Genomic DNA, 20,284 nt, shown 5'->3' on the forward strand with positions numbered 1-20,284 from the left:
ATCCTTTGTTAGCAAAAAATGGAGTAATACCAGTGGAAGCATTGGGAGCGTTGTTATAGGCGAATTCGGCGATCGGAAGTAGCGGCGACCAGTCATCCTGTTGGTAGGAACAATAGATCCTGATGTACTGCTCGAGAGTCTGATTAACGCGCTCGGTCTGCCCATCGGCTTCCGGATGATATCCAGAGGTATAGTGAAGTTCCATGGAGAGCGCTTTACCGAGAGCCCGGAAGAACGCCGAAACAAATTCGGAACCACGATCGGAAGTAACATGATTAGGAACACCATGCTTAGAGAAGACGTGAATAACAAAAAGCTCAGCTAGTTGTTCGGAAGTAATGGTGTCGTGAGTTGGAATAAATATAGCTTGTTTGGAAGATCGATCCACAACGACGAGGATAGCTGTATAGCCATTCGACAACGGCAGATGTTCAATGAAGTCCATGGAGATGGAATCCCATGGTCGGACCGGAACCGGCAAAGGCTTCAACAACCCGTAAGGCCGATGACGGCGAGGTTTGTTGCGCCCACAGATAGTGCAAGAGGTAACGTAGTCACGTACGAAGTCTCTGACCTTGGGCCAGGTGTACTGACGACGTACAGCTTCTAGAGTGCGGTTCTGGCCGAAATGGCCGGAGAGTGGATGATCATGGAAGTAGCGGAGAACTTGAAGGCGAAGATCGCCGTGATTAGGAACATAAATACGGTCATCAAGGCGTAGTAGCTTGTCGCTACCTAAGCTCCAACGTTCATTGGAAGGATCTTTAGCAAGTTCCAGACCAGCAACGGAGCTCGGGTCGGCGGGAAGGGCGAGGATGATGGCTTGGTGCAGGGCTTCGATATCCATGATAATCGAGGCTCGTAAAACCGGGCCTTCCAAGAAGGTAGCTCGAAGAGACGCAGTGAGTTGTTCGTTAGTAAATATAGGACGGAAGTTATGAGGGTTCACTTGGGCGTAGCCGATATCCCCCTCTTTAGGGTAGATGTCCCAGCGTCTAGTTATCGAATCAGGTTTCTCGCCGAGTTTTCCCGGTCGGAAGCGAATGACCATATTAAATTGATGTAAAAATTCTGACCATCGGACCTGTCGGCGTGTAAGAACCTTGGTAGTAGAGAAATACTCAAGATTCTTGTGATCGGTGACGACGTCCACCGGATCACCCGAACCTTCCAGATAATGACGCCAAGCTTTAAAGGCCTCGAAGATGGCCAGTAGCTCTTTGTCGTGGGTATCGTAGTTGAGTTCCGCCGCATGAAGCGTTCTGGAAAGGAAGGCTAGAGGATGAATTTCACCGTCAGCATATTGGATGGAAAGAATAGCCGCAATGGCGTAATCGGAAGCGTCGGTCTCCACGATAAGTGGGCGATTCGGCTCCCAATGGGCCAGTATTGGCGCAGAAGTAAAAGCGATTTTGAGATTTTCGAAGGCCTCTTGACAGCTGCTGTCCCAGATCCAGGATGCGCCTTTTTGGGTAAGCCGAGTCATCGGCACAACGATATCACTATAATTATAAATAAAACGACGATAGAAATTTGCAAAACCCAAGAAGGACTGAATGTCCTTAACCTTCCTCGGGACCAGCCACTCTAGAACTGTCTGAACTTTCTCCTTGGACATAGTCAATCCGTCGGGAGAAAGAATGTAACCCAAATACTCAACAGTATCCATATTGAATTCGCACTTCTCGGGATTGGCGTAAAGCCGATGATGGCGTAACCGCCGAAGAACTTCCTTGACGTGTTCTCGGTGTTCTTCTGGCGTATCAGAGTAGATTAGAATATCGTCCAAATAGACGATGACACAAACATCGAGCATGTCAGAGAAGATGTCATTAACAAACCGCTGGAAAGCCGCAGGGGCGTTCGTAAGGCCGAACGGCATGACCTTCCATTCGTAAGAGCCGTAGCGGGTCCGAAAAGTGGTTTTCCATTCGTCACCTTCAGCGATTCTGACTAGATGATAAGCGTGAGCGAGATCCAATTTGGTGTATATTTTAGCTCTTTTCGGAGCGTCGAGAAGATCTGATATGAGTGGGAGTGGGTAACGATCCTTTTTGGTGATACGATTGAGTCCACGGAAATCGACGCAAAGGCGAAGTTTGCCGTCTTTCTTCGGGACAAAAAGGACCGGAGCGCCGTGAGGAGAGGATGATGGGGTGATGGCACCAGTAGCCAGCTGTTTGTCAATAAAGTCTTTAAGGGCAACTAGCTCCTTTTCAGACAAAGGGTAAATACGGCCGAGAGGCGGCGAAGCGCCCTCTTCCAAGTCAATCTTCAGGTCGTAAGGTCTGTGTTCAGGAAGTGAATCTGCAGCAATCTCGTCGAAGACGTCTGCAAACTCTGCGTACTCTTCTGGGATAGAAGGATGGAGTGGAGGGACAGTAGGAGTGGTGGAGGAGCGGTCGGCGGCGCGGGCCGCAACCTCTGAGTGGATAGCACGAAGTAAGATGGGTTCCATACCAGCGTCCTTGCAAGCCCTGTTAAAGACTGCAGCACTGACAAGTGCAATGTCGACCTCGGGAGTTTCCAGTTGAGCAGCGAATTGAGAGACCGTAGGGTAGGAGTAGATGGGTTCAAAGGGGAATTTGGACGAGAGGGGCTTGGCCCGTAAAGTCCGAGAGCGGGAGCGAGAGCGAGAGCGAGGTGAGTCCCCAGGAGGGGTCTCCAGAATTGTCGGTGAAACCGACGGCGAAGGTTCCGGTAGCGGAACAGCGACCTTTGCATCAACGGTGTTGATAGCAGAAGGCACAGACGTCTGTGGAGAATCAGGATGTGAAGTGTTACGGAACGTAATGTTTCGAGATACCCAGTCAATCAACGGATTGTAGCGGGATAAGAAACTGTAACCTAATACTGCTTTACAAGATGAATCTAAATGTGTAACATAGAAGGGTAAGAGAAGCAGCTCGCCGGAAGGAAACCGAACGGCGATATTCGCCATATCGGTAATGGGTTTAGAAGACAATGAACCATCAAAGAGACGAAGATTAACAGGAGAAATTTTGGTCGTAGGAATAGAGTTCTGAGAAACATAACGAGTATCGATGAAAGAGTCAGTAGAACCAGAATCAACAAGAGTAGGAAATTTGAGGAGAGCAGAGATGGGTTCGGCCGGCGCGGCCGAATCGGATAACGAGAATTCAGTAGTTAATGAAATTACAAGAGAACGTTCAATGGAAGAAAGAGCGGACGCGTTGAGATATAACTCCCCAGGTGAGGTACGAACCTGATCAACGCAGCTCCCGTTTCGTACCGGGGAACAAGAGCTGCGGATTAGTTTTCCGAATCCTCTTCAACAACCTCAATGGTTGCTTCGGGGGTTTCTTCAACCTCGGCAGCGCGGCCCTTCGATTCTCGGGCTTTTCGCTTATTGCAGTCAGCAATCTGATGCTTACCACCGCAGAAGAGACAAAGGTTGTTCTTCATCCTTCTTTCCCGTTCGGAGGGAAGTACTTTACCATCTGCTCCTAGATGGTTGAACGCGGGGCGCTGACTGCCGGATTGGCCGGAATTCGAAGAGTTCTGGGGCTTACCATTGTTGTTAGGCTTACCACCAGAGAAGGGTTTAGGTTTCGGCGCGAGCGGCGCCGAAGAGCCCGAAGGCTGAGAATTGTTTTGCTGGTTAGTAGAACCAGTCTTGAAGTCCGAGGAACCCTTCTTCGGGTTCCGAGCAATAAAAGGCTTACCAGCCTCACGCTTTCTAGTTTCCTCGCGTTTCCAATAACGATTGTCAATACGAAGAACTTCTTGACGGTAATCGGCGAGCGTCGCCGGCTCGGGCAAACGCGCCATTTCGTCCTTGATGCGCTCAGCTAAGCCTCGTCCATAAGCCCATTTCAGGGCAGCAGAATCCCAGTTGGTACTAGCAGCCAGGGTGTTGAACCGGATGTTGTATTTCCGGATGTTCTCAGTTTCCTTCATCTTCAGATTACCGAGAGAATCTTCGGCCTCACCTTGGGCGTCGTAAACGCCGAAATTATCCTGAAGCTCCTTTACAAGGGCTTTGAAGGAGGACGTCCAGGCCGGCAGCGAGTCGAGGTCCGGATCGAGAATATCAGGGACAAACCATTCTTTGGCTGACCCACTGAGATAGGAAAGGGTGTAGTTCACCTTCCGTTGGTCGGTGAAGTACTTGGGACGGTCATTGAAGACCAGGGCGAGATTGACGAAGAACGTCTTGAGTTTTCGGGGATCCGAACCGTCGAATACCTCGGGTTCCTTGACCTTACTCTTAGATTCAGAGCTGTCAGAGGGACGGCCGAGTGCGGCGAGAACGGTACCGAGGGTTTCAATGGAACCCTTGAATCCCGAGAGAAGATCCAACATAGCTCGTTGCTCGTTGGGGATGTCAGGAGAATTAGGAGAACGAGGACCACCAGGTCCACCAGGACCACCAGGTCCGCCGGGACCGCCAGGCCCACTGGGGTCACCAGGCTCACCACGCGGTAAACCGCCGGAGTCGTCATCCAGATCGTCATTGTTGTTGTCGGCACCCGGATCGTCGGGGTCGACAGGAGGGTCTTGATCATCGTGATCACCAGTATCCAAATCGAAATGAGGAGGTGGGTCACGAGGAGATTCAGAAGCAGCTCGACGTTGGGGTTGTTTTCCCGTACGGCGGGCTATGGCTTGGAGAATTGGAGAATCAATTCGAGCAGTTGACCGGCCCCGAGCCGGAGCGACCACGGGGGGTTGTCCACGGCGAGGGGTCAAGACTTGGACAGGTTGTCCGTCACCGGTGTACAAAGTGCTGTACTCAAATTGCTGATCTTCTTCCATGGCTTCAGGAAGAGTTGACGTAGTAGGAACTGTGGCTGGACCGAAACCGCGATTACGGCGACGTGGTTGACCGATGGCAGAGATAGAGTCGGAGAATGGGGCAAATGATTGAGCTGTGGTGAAGAAAGTGTTTTCTTCGGAATTAGCTCTGGATTGAGCTCGAGTTTTCGGAGGCATAAAAAATGATATGTCAGTACGACGTTACGGATTCAGTTTAATTATACTGTTAAGATCATGCAACCCGTGTAACCGTGCCAGAGGTCACAGAGTGTCTAAGTGCGGAATACGAATGGGACAGTAGTGAAGTTATTGACAACACCGCCGTTACGCCGTATGTCCCCGGAGGTCGAGAGTATAGAAGAGAGGAGCTGAGTAGCAGCCAAGTCGGAGCGGCGATAACGCCGGTGACGAGGAGCGAACCAGAGAACGTATAAGTCCTAAGGTAGAGTAGAGAGAACTTCAAGGCAGTAAGCCTGAAGACTTAGAGGAGCACAGAGTGAAAGAGGGAATCTAAGTCGATAATTAAACTGAGGAACTACAGTAGCGTACAGGCAGTATTTATATCTACGGATCGGCGCAGCGGTGCGGAGCGCCAGACTAACTACTAGGAGCTATACGAGTAGTACCTGCAGGGTAGAGTAAAAGACAATAAGAAGGGACTAGAACGAAAGGGTATGTGTCGCGAGAAAGAACAATAAGAGTGAGATAACAATAAGGAGCAGATCTTCGGAATCCCGAGCAGCGGAATGGAGGCCCGCTGCATGGACTTGACACACGGCTACTAAAGCTGTTGCCAAACAACCCCCAACGGGTATTGCGATCTCAGCGCTTTTATCCTGTGGTGTCCCCTGGCATATTCATAGCGCCGGTTTTGTTCACGGTGGTCAGTACGGTTTGCGCAAGTCGAAAGTTGAATGCAGTCGCTTACATTCACAAACTACTATTAGACTTCACCACCTCAAATCTTCTTTTTCGTCTATCACACCATGCCGTGGAATGGTCAGATGATGAAGTTTACCTGCATCTTGGGGACCCGGTTACTGACACAGTAAGAACGTGGACTGGTGAGCCTGTGGGGCCTCATGCACCATCAAGTCTTACAGAAGCTATCGATCACTCCTTGTTCACGAAGACCAACTTGCTTCAGGAGAACATTCTTGTCGCAGACTTTGGGCAAGCGTACACTGCTGCCATGCCCGAAGACCACAAACCTAGAACCAGGCTGAATTATATGTCACCAGAGGCTCTTTTTGAAGGTCGCGCAGGGTCTGAGGCAGATGTGTGGGCATTGGGATGTGCTATTTTTGAAATTAGAGCAGGGTTCCCGCTTTTCGACTCCTTCTTTCCCAGTCACACAGAAGTAATCACCCAGATGGTTTGTACACTTGGAAGGTTGCCGGACCCCTGGTGGGATGCTTTCAAAAATCAAGGACAGTTCGAAGAAGATGGTCGGCCGAAGAAAAACACGAAACTCCTCTTATCATCTATTCGAGAACGATTATGCTCTTTGGGAGAGATCCCGGCTTCTAAGGTAGATCCGATGTTCGAAAATACCGAGATGAAGGTGGACGAAAAAGAAGTCAATCTCCTGGCGGACCTTTTAGAGAAAATGATGAGGTACCGCCCAGAGGATAGGATAAGAATACGAGAGGTTGTCAATCATTCGTGGTTCGGGTACGATATCTAATAGGATACTCTACTAATAAGTTGTGATGTACTCAATGAGGCCCTTCAGCATTGAAATATCGACCATTGCTGTAGTCGAGGGGGTAGGCGCTAAATAATCAGGTGGTCACGGTCACGCGTTGTATGTCCCTTGTCGTTCGCCATGTCGCCCCGCATCTTTTCACAAGATCTAAATCTGGTTCTCGTCCACCCCGCCGCTCACCACTCTCATATATCATGGTAAATACACCAGACAATATCTCGGGACCTGAAATCTCGCAACTCTCTGGCAACAGTAGTACGGACTCGAGTGAGCACTGGGGGTAGCTTTCCTCTTAGAATTGGATATCACGACTTTCGGGACGGATAGCTTGAACTCGATGCACAGCTCTTACCAGCAAAATTTTGGCCCAGCATGTATGGTCATTTTTATCTGTTTCTTCTCTAGCGAGCTAATCCCAGTCTGGAAGCTTCCTCTCCCCAGCAGTCCTCATCGAGACCTGAGAACCACTCTCGGTCGCAGTCTCAATCCTATGAGTCCAGCACCATGGATCTGACGGACATGCACCCGCCTCAAAGCCCTGACTCATTTCACTCTAGCTCCATACAGGGCCATTCAAGTTTTGGTCAGAAGCCAAGGGAGGTTGAGATAAAAGAAGAGCAGGCAAAGCTGGAGAAGAAGATTGTGAAGCTGGAGGTGAAGATGGAGAAGAAGGAGGTTGAGTGGAAGTTGGAGAGGGAAAGGCTGGAGAAGGAGTGGAAGGAGGAGAGGGAAAAGAAGGCTGATGAGTGGAAGTTGGAGAGGGAAAAGCTGGAGAAGGAGCGGAAGGAAGAGAGGGAAAAGTTGGAAAAGAAGGTGGATGAGTGGAAGTTGGAGAGGAAAAAGCTGGAGAAGGAGCGGAAGGAGGAGAGGGAAAAGTTGGAGATGAAGATTGACAAGAAGGAGGACAAGATTGAAAAGAAGGAGGAGGAGTGGAAGGAGGAGAGGGAAAAGTTGGAGACGAAGACCGACAAGAAGGAGGAGGAGCTGAAGGCAGAGAGGGCAGAATGGAAAGCAGAGAGGGAAAAGCTGGTGCAGCAGATCGAGGCATTGAAGATGGGGCACATTCAGAGCGGGTCAATTTCTGTCAGTGATGACACCTTGGTTCTGAACTCTACTTCGGTGACTTGCTAAGCTCCCTCTTTGGTTCCATTCGCTTTCCCTGAATCCATTCATGTAGGTATCATACACAAATGCAGCCCAATGTAGATTACCTAGTATATTGCACAACACTAGTACTGCACATATAAACATTGTTTTAATTGCAGCCCTCCTCGCAATAAGACCTATTGCCAGCATATCCAACTACAAATCACGAATTGAGCGAGCCATATTTGTACGCAGGCGGATCAGGACCTCCGCATAGTCTTTCTCGTTGGATAGAATGGTGGTTTGTATTTGCATTGGTCCCCTATATCGAGGTATGATAAATAAAACACAAGACAAAATACTGCTGCCTCTCTTTTCACCGTTCACAGGTAGATGGTTCTAAATTCTACGATATATTAGGATAGAGCAGGAGTAAAGATGAGTCGTCCGGTCAGTCTCTAAGACCAGAATGCGGACTCGGATGTGATGATATTGTGGTAGGCAAAAATCGTGTAGGCAAAGGTTATTGAGTACGGAGTCATACTGGAAGCTTGTCGCTATGCCGACGATAAAATTTTGAGAAGTGCAAATAGTAGAGTGGTAGTCTGATAAACACATATTGCCGAGTTTGGTAGGTTCAGATTGGGCCTCAAGGCGCCCGGCTGCTCTGTCTTTCAATTTGATACCTTCTTGTTACTCTACTACCATCCCGGACATTGTCATCTTTCATTTACTGTACTTCACTTTGAAAAAGCCTCGCACCACCATCTTCTTGCTCACATCCTGAAACCCGCCTGTCTGTTGTACGTTCTTACGACGTGACACGCTCCTCTGCAGCTATTTCGTTTTCGAAATCTTCGAAGTTTTTCAAGACTATTTTCAAACCAAATGGTGTGGGTTCAATTTTATCTGATGCTCTTGGATCTCATTATTGCTACCAGGAAACACACAATCAAGATCCCGAGGAGTTCTATGTCAAGCAAGACAGAATTGGTTTGCCAACTGAATCTATTCCCGAAGCGTCTTTTAATACATCTTCACAGGCAAGGGATCTTTTGGAGAAGTTTACAAAGGGTGAACTTATCTTCTGGTTCTTGTTTTCTCGCAGCTCTATTGATCTCTACTCAGTTACGACAAGAGAACACAGAAGACCGTAGCTATCAAGATTATAGATTTGGAGAGCGCAGAAGATGAGATTGAGGATATCCAGCAGGAGATACAAATCTTGTCGCAACTGGACTCACCTCATGTCACGAAGTATGTGTGCAGTCCAATGGTTAATCTATACAATCTCTCAATCTACTGTTGCCATCGTACAGGTATCATGGATCGTACCTGAAAGGCTCCAACCTCTGGATTGTGATGGAATACTGCTCAGGTGGATCATGCTCCGATCTAATGAAGCCAGGCGTGTTCCGCGAAGAATACATAGCAATAATTGTCCGAGAACTATTGCGAGGACTTGAATACCTGCATTCGGAGGGCAAACTTCATCGTGACATCAAAGCCGCCAATATTTTACTATCCGCAGGCGGCGAAGTGAAGCTCGCCGATTTTGGAGTTTCAGGACAACTTTCTGGCACTCTTTCCGCCAAAAAGAACACCTTTGTTGGGACGCCGTACTGGATGTCTCCTGAAGTCATCAAGCAAAGCGGGTATGACCACAAAGCGGACATATGGAGCTTGGGTATTACGGCCATCGAACTGGCGAAAGGAGAGCCTCCTTACGCAGAACTACATCCCATGAAAGTACTGTTTCTGATACCAAAGAACCCGCCTCCAACCCTGGACGGTAATTTTTCAAAGCCTTTCAGAGAATTTGTATCATACTGTTTACAGCGTGACCCTCGAGAAGTAAGTTATAAGCTATTCGTGTTGTGAACACATTTTTCTTACGGTCCCTAACAAGCGTCCTTCTGCTCGCGAGCTACTCAAACACAAATTCGTGCGGATGGCCAAAAAGACGAGCTATCTGACGGAGCTGATTGAGAGGCATGAACGTTGGCGAGCAGAGGGTGGAGATCGAATAGATGACGAAGATAGGGATATGGTGCCGGATTTGTGAGTCATCGACTGTAAAATTCTTGTGTAAATGCTCAATGAAGCCTTTCACACAGGCCAGCAAGTGGCGATCCCGAAGATCTCTGGGATTTCGGTACCGTACGACACGTCAATGACCGTGGAACTGTTGGACGTTCCCATAACCCTGTCCAAGTCTCCGGGCCACCTCTTACATGGGAGAACAATGGAACACATTCATACGATTCTTCTTCATCTAGTGGTGGTTCGTCCTTCCGCCGTGACTCTAGTTATAGTCACAAATCAAATGCATCGTCGCATGGATCGTCCGTGACAATGACACCGAACAACAAAGGTGATTTACCGCCTCTCCCTTCCTCTGCAAAGAAAACAGGTTCTTCAGGTTCTGGCTCAAGGTATTCAGACCAGCAAGCAACGGTTCGACATATGCCTCCGGCAGCTGGTGCCACAACAACAGCAGCAGCGGTAGCATCTACCCCACGTTCAGGCAACTCGCGTGTTGTTCATAGGGAAGCCTCGGACGAGTACGATGACGATTTCACTTACGAAGATGATGAGGGGTATGCAGGCGGGTATCGACAGTCGGATGAGATATTAGAGGAAAAGATTTCGCGTACACACTTGACGGATGATGAAGTAGAGGTTCCTGACACAACAATGTTAGATTCAGTCATTCTACCTGCCATTGCTTCCGTGAGTTGATCAGACTCTTTGCCTTGCCTTGATTGGGTTCTAACTAGCGCGAACACTTTACAGCTTTTCCCTCGTGTATCAACGCAAGAGGCCCGGGTAGCTTTGAGTGCTCTTCAGAGAGCGTTCACTGAGGCGGAACGAATAATTCCAGGGGTAAGTATGGAGCTCGTCAATGAGATAGTTGACTCTGTTGAGCATGTTGAGGATGAGCGATGAGTATAGTGTGGACATAGTTTACCATGGATCATGGACTCCAGGTTTTTAGGATCGGATTTTACCTCTCTCGTTCCATCATTGTATCGCCGTTGCTCTCACTGTCTAGTAATCACTCACTGTCTTGTATTTTGATACCTCTCAATGCTCAAAGCTCTCACCCATCATTCAGTGTTCCCATTCCTGAGTGTTACACCCAACACTTCGAGTTAGACGCGCTTATTCTAGATATTTGTGCTTTCATACTACATGGAGAATGTCACAATCAAACAACTGTGACGTGACAAAATTCAAAGTTCTCCACAGTACTACTACTAGTACTGTGAACGCTGCCGGATCTCTCGCATTCGTCTTTCAGAATGGCTCTGGTATCGGCCTACTCATCTGATGAAGATGATGCATTCTCCGCGGGGGATGTTTTTGGACTTTCAACTCTTCCCTCTGCAAAAAAACCTCGCGTCGACGATTTGGTCAAACAACAATTACACGCTGCTCCGGATGTATTATCTGAGGTACGTCCTCTTCCTTTCTCTATTCTACCGGAATACCTGATTTTCTCAACCAGGACCCTCTTCACCAAACGTCGCTCGTCACTCGTCCAACAGACACGCAAATGAACGTCAACATAAAGTACGACGACATGATGTTGCCTTTGCAAGGCCCCGAGAATCCTTTTGGTGACAGAAAACGGTTCTTGAATCAGAATGCTCTCGCTGGTCATGTTGAAGAGCAGTCTATGACGGAGCATGCCTTTCGTTCTCAGCACCTCACCCATGCCATCCTTGGTTATTCTGCAAATCCGTCAATAGACCCAAATGCCCCTGCAGTTCTCGGTTCAATAGAAAGTGCACAATCAAACGGTTTTTCTACAATCGATACTCTGCGTGCTACAAGGAGCCAGCGTAAAGAATTAAAGCGAAAACGAAAACAGAGAGGCGACCTGGATATCGTGGAAGGAGAGGGAGCTTATGTCGGTCCTTGGGCGACTTGGCAAGGAGATGAACCTGAAAATCATTTCTTAACTGGTGTAGAAGTAGGTGATGAGCAAGAGGAAGAGGAGGAGGAAGAAGAAGAAGAAGTCGTAAAGACGAAGAAAGCAAAACCAAAGCGCGGCGCACCTGGTCAGGAAACATCTATCTTCCATGGAAAGTCTATGACAGACTACCAGGGCCGAACGTACATGTCACCACCTGTGGCGGAAGCACCAAATCTATTGCAGGAAGCTGGGTCGCAGGAATGTTTCATTCCAAAAGTTTGTATACACACCTGGACCGGTCATACGCAAGGCGTATCGGTCATTCGTACCTTCCCGGAAACTGGTCATATGTTCCTCAGCGGCTCGATGGATACAAAAATCAAAGTAAGTTTATTTTGTTGTCTTTGGAAGCCCAAATTGACTCGCCGTCTATAGCTTTGGGATATATATACACATGGAAACTGTTTACGCACTTTCCATGGACACGTCAAAGCCGTGAAGGATGTAACGTTCTCGAACGACGGCCGTCAATTTCTATCCTGTAGCTACGATCGAACAATCAAACTATGGGATACTGAAACCGGCCAGTGTATCAAACGCTTTGGTAATGGGAAGATTCCTTATGTCGTCCGGTTCCACCCAGATCAAGATAAACAGCACATTTTCCTCGCTGGTATGTCGGATAAGAAGATTATTCAAGTTAGTCTCAGTTTTTTGTCTGGTTTTCAAACGACCGAACATATCATATTGTTGTAGTACGATATGAACACCGGCGACATTACACAAGAATACGATCAGCACTTGGGTCCTGTCAACACCATTACTTTCGTTGATGAAAACCGCCGCTTCGTCACCACCTCGGACGACAAAACAATACGGGCTTGGGACTTTGATATACCTGTGGTCATCAAGTATATCGCTGAACCACACATGCATTCGATGCCAGCTGTGACGCTCCATCCTTCGAGTGCGTCGCCTCTAGTTCCTGTATCCGTTCAGACTCACTTCTCAACCTTTTCTTTCGCGAATAGATCGATACTTCGCGGCACAGTCGCTCGATAACCAAATCCTTGTCTACAGCACTGACAACTTTCGCCAGAATCGTAAGAAACGATTTGCTGGTCATTCTGTAGCCGGATACGCGTGTCAAGTGGGATTCTCCCCAGATGGAAAATGGATTAGCAGCGGAGACGGAGAAGGAAATGTCGTTTTCTGGGACTGGAAGACAGGGCGAATCAAGTCCAGGCTGAAGGCTCACTCGAAAGTCGTCATTACTCACGAATGGCTTCCTCATGATACAGTACGTTTGTCATTTTTGAAAGTTATTTGAGCTCATTTTTTCTGTCTAGTCAAAAGTAATCACGGCGTCATGGGATGGACTTATCAAGCTATGGGTGAGTTTTCTCAGATTGACACGACGCCCACCACACTGACAGATGTATTGTACGCGCAGGATTGAGAACCTTCGAACTCAATAATCTTATTTTCGTTGTACATACACACCCATATAATAACATGTTGTAACACGATTCTCTGCTTGCATATGGACGCAACCACTGCTCCCAATGCTGCACCTTGCTGCACTCGATATCACGAGGCCCTTCTTATCTACATATCCAGATTCGTACCAACCAAAAGTTGGAGGATCCGTCTGAATGGGGTCCCTACTACGTGGGTCGAGAACGCATCCTTTTGACTTCCACAGAACGTTTTACATCGAAGGAAGCCCTATCCCTCTCTTTCCCTCCTCGCTGCGGGGAGTGAATGACAGAGAACAAGATCCCGAAGATAAGCACAAGATGAGAGAACCTTGATAAGAGGAAAGGAATTTCAACATTCGAGATACTGACATTCCAGCAAATGGATCCCGGAGCATTCGGCATGAGCTTTTGAGCTCACCTTGTACAAATCAAGAGGGATTCCCTATCCTCACGCCGTCGAAATATCCGTAGACAAAAGTGACAGCCTCTTCAAAGCCCCCGAGCTTTAGTTCCTTTGAAGTTCGAACACACACCTCTATACACCCTTACACACCCATCGTCGTTACCGTCGGAACAAATTGGTGCGGGCCTTGTTTCCATGTGAAATGCAGGGGGATAATTTGAATAGAAATTTCAGGGCTGGTTGCGCCAATTTCAGTTCCAGCGCTCATCGCTCTTTTTCATCCGATTTAAGTCGTCCTCTGGTGTATTAGGCACCACAATTACTGCCCCTCGTACCATCTCGTACCACTGTAGCCTCTAGCAGGATGTTAGTCCACTATCAGTTTGCCTTGCTATTCGCTTTTGTTTTGAGCGTTGCGACTGCTATGCCGGTGAGTATCCTGGTTTTGTTGCATGGTCAATCAGAATTCCAACTGTATGTTGATCCAATTTTGACATCAGCTCGCTGAGGATGCTATAATGGCCCGTGCGGACGCTGTTGAGAAGCGTCAGAAGTCTGGACCTCCTTCCTGGAAGTGAGGTGGAATGCTGGACATCACTTGAAAGGCGCCGTTTTCGTCCTGTGGGTTGCATTCTAGTTACGGTTCAGTGATTTTGCTAACGACATCGTTTGCAGTGGTCGCTTTGATTACCCGTTCTCCGAACGGCCTCTCCTGGCCTCTCACAATCGAACCTATCCACTCATTTGCGGTATTCAGGATTGTTGTTTTATTGAGTCTACTCTGCTATTCCCTTGGATCGATTGGATATGCTTGAAGAATATTTCTGGTTTATGTTATACGTTAAAGAATCAATTCAGTGTAGGGATCGGCTGAAAGATGAAAGAACTTTTTGAGACGTACTTCGGTCTATGTACTTCGGTGCTACTAGGTGGCGTGAGAACGAATTGCTACGCTGTCACAGATGTGACGCGTCGCGTACTATTAGTTCTGTTCACTTTAGGTCGATTCAGCTCAGATTCAGCTATGGACGATACTAACAATACAAACAGCGGTCCCACAGAGAACGACAAGGCCCGTGTATTCGAAGAATTCCTTCTCGCTCCTGAAGAAAATGTCTACAACTACCAAAAAGACATTGCCACGATGATACGAAAAGACCAGACGCGTCTCATCGTGAACATTGATGACCTGCGCGACTACAACCGCGAATACGCCGATGGTTTACTCAAAAAACCCATAGACTATTTCCCAGCATTCGAAATTGGCCTGAAAAATGCAATCAAGCTCGTGGCTGGCGAAAAATATGCTTTGAAGAAGTCGTACAAGATTGGCCTTGGTGGGTCGTTTGGAGATCATCATGTCAGCCCACGGAACCTGCACTCAGGTCATTTGAGCAAAGTCATCTCGTTGGAAGGAATCGTCACGCGTTGCTCTTTGGTTCGACCCAAAATGATGTCGTCCACGCACTACTGTCCAGAGACGCATATGTTTTGGGAAAAATCATATGACGACGCGACAACTTCCTACTCTCATACCGTGCCAACCAGCGCGCTTCCGCCACAGACTGATGAGGAGGGCCATCAGCTTCAGATAGAGTACGGTCTGTGTGGGTTTAGAGACCACCAAAGGATTAGCATCCAGGAAATGCCTGAGCGCTCTCCCCCTGGTCAACTTCCTCGGAGTACAGATGTAATCATGGATGACGATCTTGTGGACCAGTGTAAGCCTGGAGATCGCATTCAGCTCGTTGGTTTCTATCGTAGTGTGGGTGGTGGCTCCACTGGTGCATTCAAGTGCGTGCTATTTTTCCTTTGTAATGTATTTGTCCATTCATTACTTGGCAGGTCCCTCCTCATAGCAAACAATATCAACCTGTTGACTTCTAAAATTGGAGGTGGCATCGCCCAAACTCAACTCACCGATACCGACATCCGAAACATCAATCAACTCTCTAAAAAGTCAAACATCTTCAGTCTTCTTTCAGAGTCGTTGGCTTCTTCAATTTATGGACACGAATACATCAAACGCGCAATATTACTTCTTCTTCTCGGAGGCGCAGAAAAGAATCTGCCTAACGGTACCCACATTCGTGGTGATATCAATTTGCTCATGGTCGGAGACCCATCCACGGCAAAATCACAACTGTTGCGGTTCGTTCTCAGCACTGCGCCTCTAGCAATCGCTACTACAGGACGAGGAAGTTCAGGTGTCGGTCTTACTGCTGCTGTCACGTCAGATAAGGAGACTGGAGAAAGGCGGTTAGAGGCAGGCGCAATGGTACTTGCAGATCGAGGAGTTGTGTGTATTGATGAGTTCGACAAAATGTCGGACGTCGATCGAGTCGCTATTCACGAAGTTATGGAACAACAGACAGTCACCATTGCAAAAGCCGGTATCCACACAAGTTTGAATGCACGGTGTAGTGTAGTCGCTGCAGCCAATCCTATCTACGGACAGGTGCGTATCATCATCATCTATCTCACTTACTCCTCCTGAACTGTTCATACAGTACGATATTCACAAGGACCCTCACAAGAATATTGCTCTTCCCGATTCTCTCCTCTCTCGTTTTGACTTGCTTTTCATCGTGACTGACGATGTCGAGGAAGAACGCGACCGCCGAATTGCGGACCACGTCCTTCGTATGCACCGCTATCTGCCACCTGGGGTGGAAGAAGGCACACCTTCACAAGACATTCTATCTCAACCCCTCTCTGTCGAAGGGCCCGGTGTTGCGTCGAATGAAGAACTAGACACGAGTCCATTTCAAAAGTACGATCCACTCCTTCACGTCGGTGTTGGCTCCGGTTCAAGCGGTAGACAGACAAGGAGTCAGACCAGGACTCAGACTTCGAAGAAGCCTGAAGTTTTAACCATCTCTTTCGTCAAAAAATACATACAGTATGCCAAGAGCAAGCCAGCTCCGGTTTTGACCAAAGGTGCCGCAGACTACATTGTACAAGTGTACGCTGGTCTCCGAAATGAAGACATGGAGTCGAACCAAAGAAAGGTAACATTTGTCTCTCACCATCGAGTTCTTTCTTTTGTTGACCAAAATCGTAGACATCGCCTTTAACCGCTCGTACCTTGGAAACTCTTATTCGTCTCGCTACCGCTCATGCGAAATCCCGCCTCTCTGCCAAAGTAGAAGAAAGTGATGCCAGAGAGGCTGAAATGATCATGCGCTTCGCTCTGTACAAGGAAGTTCCAAAGCGCCATCGTCGCAAGAAGAGAAAGTTGAACCACGGCGGCGCTGCCCGCAAGGGCTCCGAGAGCGGTGATGAAGATGATGAGGATAGTGAGGATGAGGATGAGGAGAACGAGGGTACACAGAGAATGAACGCGCCCCCTGCTCCTGCTCCTCGGGAACCCCAGGATCCCATATGGGGCGATGAGAGTCAAGATACAGATATGGTGGACGATGCTCCAGCGGAGTCGGAAGAAATGAGGAAGAGCAACAGGTGTGTAGCACTGCCATATTTTCCATAGAAGACGGCTATTTAACTAAATGATTAGGACGAAATCATTCCGCTCAAAGATATCTCACCTGTGGTCCACAACATTACAAGACCAGGAGCAGATTCCCTTGAAAGATCTTTTACCGATGGTAAATGAAGGTCTGACCACGAACGATTTATTCGGGACCAAAGAAGCGACGGATATTCTACAAAACATGCAGGAGAACGATGAGCTTATGTTGGCTGAGGACATTGTGTATAGAATTTGAATAGTGCGCCTACGTGCCCTTGTATATTCATCCTGTATTCAGCTTTTGTTGTCGTTCTGAGTGTAATTAGGTGTTGTATTCCAAAATGTATACCCATGTCACAGTGCGATCTCCCCGTTCACTTTTACTCGCTGAACTCCACCAATGATATGAATCTCAAAAAATTCCCTGCGCAAAACATAGATTCGAAATATATTGAATCTAGATGGAAGACTGAGAAGTATGTAGTTGTACGCATGCCATCCACTTTCTCAGTTCACTAAACTGATGTTGATGGGCAATTGTGGATGTTTGTCTTTTCCAACAACAGGAGCCGTCACACCATTCATCTGCCAAAAGATTTTGGAGTCTTTGTCCGAAGGGGAGAATTTGAAAGTTTCCACCAAGATGGAAATGACAACCTCTGTGTACCACTGTGTGAATCATGTTTTCCAAAAAACTTATCGCGGAAACGAACTCACTCATCTCTAATTGCGAGAACTTGAACCCACTGTCGATGCATCGAGGTTAGATTCATTCTTTGCGAGGCGCAGGGTACGTACATGCAGGAGCGTCCACCTCCAATAAAGGTCATCCTACATAGAAATAGGAAAATTACGTCAAAGGACCAGTCTCATGTACACAAGATCGAAGACCCACAAATGAGAATATACTCCAGGTATCCGGGCATCGACGAGCGATTCCGGGAGTGGCGAGAGCCATCTTTCAGGCTTCCACTCGTGAGCATCTGGAGGTATATCATCAATTTGCGCCTCATTGAAAGACGAACTTTCTTATATACCTTTACCCCACAAATCAGGGTTTCTGTTCGCATTGAAGATGGACACAAATATCGTTGTACCCTTAGGAACCGTGACCTCATGTATTTCAGTACCGTCTAAACCTATGATTGGTTTGTGAAGGGGTATGACTCCGTCTTGACGAGCACTTGCATGGACGGGACCAAGGATGAATGTTAGTATGTCTTCATAAATCAGACAGTACACGCTCTCACAATCGGACAACATTTGAAGCGGGGGCGTATCTTGAACGACACGTTAATGATATTTTAAATGACCAAGCTTGGAAGCAGAAACCTACAGACGAAGAGTCTCCCGACAGATAGCATCAAGGTACGGCAATTCAGTAAGTTCCTGGTATGTTAAATCTTGTCCGTCTTTCTGGCGTTTTGCCTCGATGAGTTCTTGCCGAAGTTTGTCCTGTGCATCAGGATGCTTGGATAGAAGATGGAGCAGGCGTGCCATTGCGCTCTAAATATAATGGCATCAATATTGGCCACAAATAGTAGGGAGAATAGTTAAAATCTCACCGAGGTTGTGTCCATTGCTGCAAAAATCAATGTACTGCCACCATTTCTCAATCAAACTTCCAGATATGAATAAATGATGACCTTACTTCATCTGAAAAATTGAGAATTGCTAGAATCAACTTGGTGTAGTAGAAGTTTTACAATAATCACCTGGCCGACAACTTCGTTATCTTGCAAGCGGTTCTCAGTAGACGCTTTCATGTTTTCCCTCACTAGAAAGGAAACCATTCAGATCAGGATGGGATCAACAAACGAATCACTGTACTGAGGATACTAATGAGATCCTTTCCTCTTCCTATCTGCTGGGAAACCGCCTCATCACCCATCTCGAACGCACGTTTCTTACTCTCGTAAATTTCTTCTGCTGTGCTGTGCATGTAATCAATCATGTCACGGATGTGATGAAGATCCTTCCAAGGCAACAAATTGACCACAAAACGACGGAGACCCGCAGTGCCAATCCGAGACACATACTGGAGTACGTTCATGCGCCAGAATTGCAGGCGCATCAGAGTCGGGCTGAAAATTCAGATGCATGAGTTGAAAGTGAGATGGAAAAGCAATTTCAGAACAGACAGAAGCTCTTTTATCGCCTTACTGTAAGGATGGAAGGATTCATCGTCTGTCAAAGGGTCAAAGGAATAGCCTAGGCCTGCCTGACCCATTATTTCCAAGGCGGTACGACCCATCCAGGAGAGTATATCGACCTTGGTATATTATTGCAACTCTATTACAGTTAGGAAAAATGTACACGTACCTCTTGAGTCGGAGGACCACTTTGTAGCCTATTCCTAAGCGCGCATTCTAACTGAACTTTGTTTGAGATAAATCCATGATATTGAAAGAGCACACAATACCTGGTGACTGACTTGAAAAAACGTCGGGACTGTGCAGAACTTGTTAATATGTCACACAGGGATGTAAACTTCGTTCATGCGTACTCATTTCCCGCATATGTGCGGCCGAGAAGATAGGATTAAGCATTTTCCGCTGTTGACGATGTTGGTGCCCTTGATTCAATGAGTAATGACTTCGTGGAGAAAAAAAAACCGACCAACCCAAAGTTCCAAGCAATCCGTTTCCGAAGATTAAAAGGTTGCTCCTGAAAAGTGAATCGGAAACGAGCGATTGTATCAGTCATAATATATATTCAAGTTGATTCTTAGCACGAACTCTATAAAACCGTCACTCTCTTCGAAAATATCTTGATCCTAATTGGTCCCTCGATCAAAATCAAGACGACATTGTCAAATAGGTAATCGTACTTTTACTAGTACCGTATGCATCGCTTTGGCGTCAAATGTGTAGAGTGATTTTGTCTGTAATTTCGTTGAGATGGACTTCTTTTTGCAGGTCAAGAAGATCCTTTCTTACCCCATAAGGGCCGTGTAGGCGAACCATACTCCCATCTGAGTAGAAGTTTAGAAATGATATGCAAGATATTGTAGCGTTGAGTTACATTTCTTGGCAATGAATTCGTGGAACCCCCAAGCGCCAGGATTGAACACTTGTTTAAAGTTTCCTGAGGAAAATAAGACTCAGAATGTCACAGGGTGTTTCCAGACCATACATACCTGTAATCCAGGAAGCAGAGCCTGGGCCTGGGACGTTATCTAGAGTTTTGTATTTCCTGCGTAAATATAACTGTAGGAGGACCACGGACAAGGCCACGATTCCTAAGAGCGGAAAACTCTGGAAGTCTGTAAACGTCATGATTTTTCCGCAATGTAGTAAAGAGAAGGCTTAAGACGCGTGGTTGCAAAATTTGCAGCTTTTATGAGAGATACCTACTCCGTATTTGATCGAATCCTGACATGAACTTGGAATTCTAATCGGCTGATACCCATTCACATTGCGTTGACAGGCTT

General features: G+C 47.3%; 6 protein-coding genes across 6 annotated transcripts; 5 read left to right on the top strand and 1 right to left on the bottom strand.

Moving 5' to 3' along the window:
• Positions 1-5,631: 5,631 nt before the first annotated feature.
• On the top strand, positions 5,632-6,466 carry C8R40DRAFT_1044472 (kinase-like domain-containing protein; the record flags this gene model as incomplete). The annotated part of the gene is made up of 2 exons (XM_046224228.1): positions 5,632-5,662; positions 5,727-6,466. Coding segments are annotated over 2 exons (771 nt in total), but the record flags the coding sequence as incomplete, so codon positions are not given.
• A 128-nt stretch (positions 6,467-6,594) lies between these two features.
• Positions 6,595-7,767, top strand: C8R40DRAFT_178084 (uncharacterized protein). The gene has a single exon (XM_046234264.1). The coding sequence runs from the start codon at positions 6,992-6,994 to the stop codon at positions 7,616-7,618; it is 627 nt and encodes a 208-aa protein (XP_046086674.1). The 5' UTR covers positions 6,595-6,991; the 3' UTR covers positions 7,619-7,767.
• A 559-nt stretch (positions 7,768-8,326) lies between these two features.
• On the top strand, positions 8,327-10,691 carry C8R40DRAFT_178049 (kinase-like domain-containing protein). Its single transcript, XM_046234262.1, has 9 exons — positions 8,327-8,464; positions 8,515-8,566; positions 8,617-8,647; positions 8,702-8,830; positions 8,893-9,427; positions 9,483-9,634; positions 9,691-9,947; positions 10,017-10,306; positions 10,370-10,691. Exons 1-9 carry the CDS (start codon positions 8,462-8,464, stop codon positions 10,520-10,522), a joined length of 1,602 nt encoding a protein of 533 aa, XP_046086675.1. The 5' UTR covers positions 8,327-8,461; the 3' UTR covers positions 10,523-10,691.
• A 110-nt stretch (positions 10,692-10,801) lies between these two features.
• On the top strand, positions 10,802-13,044 carry C8R40DRAFT_178271 (pre-mRNA splicing factor). The gene is made up of 7 exons (XM_046234265.1): positions 10,802-11,031; positions 11,085-11,879; positions 11,931-12,194; positions 12,252-12,462; positions 12,527-12,795; positions 12,845-12,889; positions 12,949-13,044. Exons 1-7 carry the CDS (start codon positions 10,879-10,881, stop codon positions 12,952-12,954), a joined length of 1,743 nt encoding a protein of 580 aa, XP_046086676.1. The 5' UTR covers positions 10,802-10,878; the 3' UTR covers positions 12,955-13,044.
• Positions 13,045-14,403: 1,359 nt separating this feature from the next.
• Positions 14,404-17,107, top strand: C8R40DRAFT_1044827 (ATP dependent DNA helicase; the record flags this gene model as incomplete). The annotated part of the gene is made up of 5 exons (XM_046224247.1): positions 14,404-15,173; positions 15,225-15,837; positions 15,890-16,390; positions 16,444-16,841; positions 16,897-17,107. 5 exons carry the CDS (start codon positions 14,404-14,406, stop codon positions 17,105-17,107), a joined length of 2,493 nt encoding a protein of 830 aa, XP_046086677.1.
• Positions 17,108-17,358: 251 nt separating this feature from the next.
• On the bottom strand, positions 17,359-20,129 carry C8R40DRAFT_1044736 (cytochrome P450; the record flags this gene model as incomplete). The annotated part of the gene is made up of 21 exons (XM_046224243.1): positions 17,359-17,510; positions 17,569-17,597; positions 17,650-17,682; positions 17,747-17,834; positions 17,889-18,034; positions 18,102-18,131; positions 18,188-18,357; positions 18,417-18,450; positions 18,503-18,507; positions 18,567-18,628; positions 18,682-18,935; positions 18,993-19,123; positions 19,174-19,224; positions 19,274-19,302; positions 19,358-19,426; positions 19,475-19,518; positions 19,590-19,627; positions 19,682-19,735; positions 19,791-19,825; positions 19,876-19,938; positions 19,991-20,129. 21 exons carry the CDS (start codon positions 20,127-20,129, stop codon positions 17,359-17,361), a joined length of 1,656 nt encoding a protein of 551 aa, XP_046086678.1.
• Between the last annotated feature and the right edge of the window lie 155 nt (positions 20,130-20,284).

The sequence above is a fragment of the Lentinula edodes genome, assembly GCF_021015755.1.
Source record: "Lentinula edodes strain Le(Bin) 0899 ss11 chromosome Unknown C8R40scaffold_16, whole genome shotgun sequence".
In the NCBI taxonomy this organism is placed as follows: domain Eukaryota; kingdom Fungi; phylum Basidiomycota; class Agaricomycetes; order Agaricales; family Omphalotaceae; genus Lentinula; species Lentinula edodes.

Excerpts from the sequence above, each read along its gene's own strand:
- C8R40DRAFT_178084 (XM_046234264.1), top strand. The coding sequence starts at position 6,992 with ATGGATCTGACGGACATGCACCCGCCTCAAAGCCCTGACTCATTTCAC.
- C8R40DRAFT_178049 (XM_046234262.1), top strand. Across the intron at positions 8,831-8,892 it reads GACTCACCTCATGTCACGAA|GTATCATGGATCGTACCTGA; the intron begins GTATGTGTGCAG and ends GCCATCGTACAG. Across the intron at positions 9,635-9,690 it reads AGGGATATGGTGCCGGATTT|GCCAGCAAGTGGCGATCCCG; the intron begins GTGAGTCATCGA and ends CCTTTCACACAG.
- C8R40DRAFT_178271 (XM_046234265.1), top strand. The coding sequence starts at position 10,879 with ATGGCTCTGGTATCGGCCTACTCATCTGATGAAGATGATGCATTCTCC. Across the intron at positions 12,195-12,251 it reads CGGATAAGAAGATTATTCAA|TACGATATGAACACCGGCGA; the intron begins GTTAGTCTCAGT and ends ATATTGTTGTAG. Across the intron at positions 12,796-12,844 it reads AATGGCTTCCTCATGATACA|TCAAAAGTAATCACGGCGTC; the intron begins GTACGTTTGTCA and ends TTTTCTGTCTAG.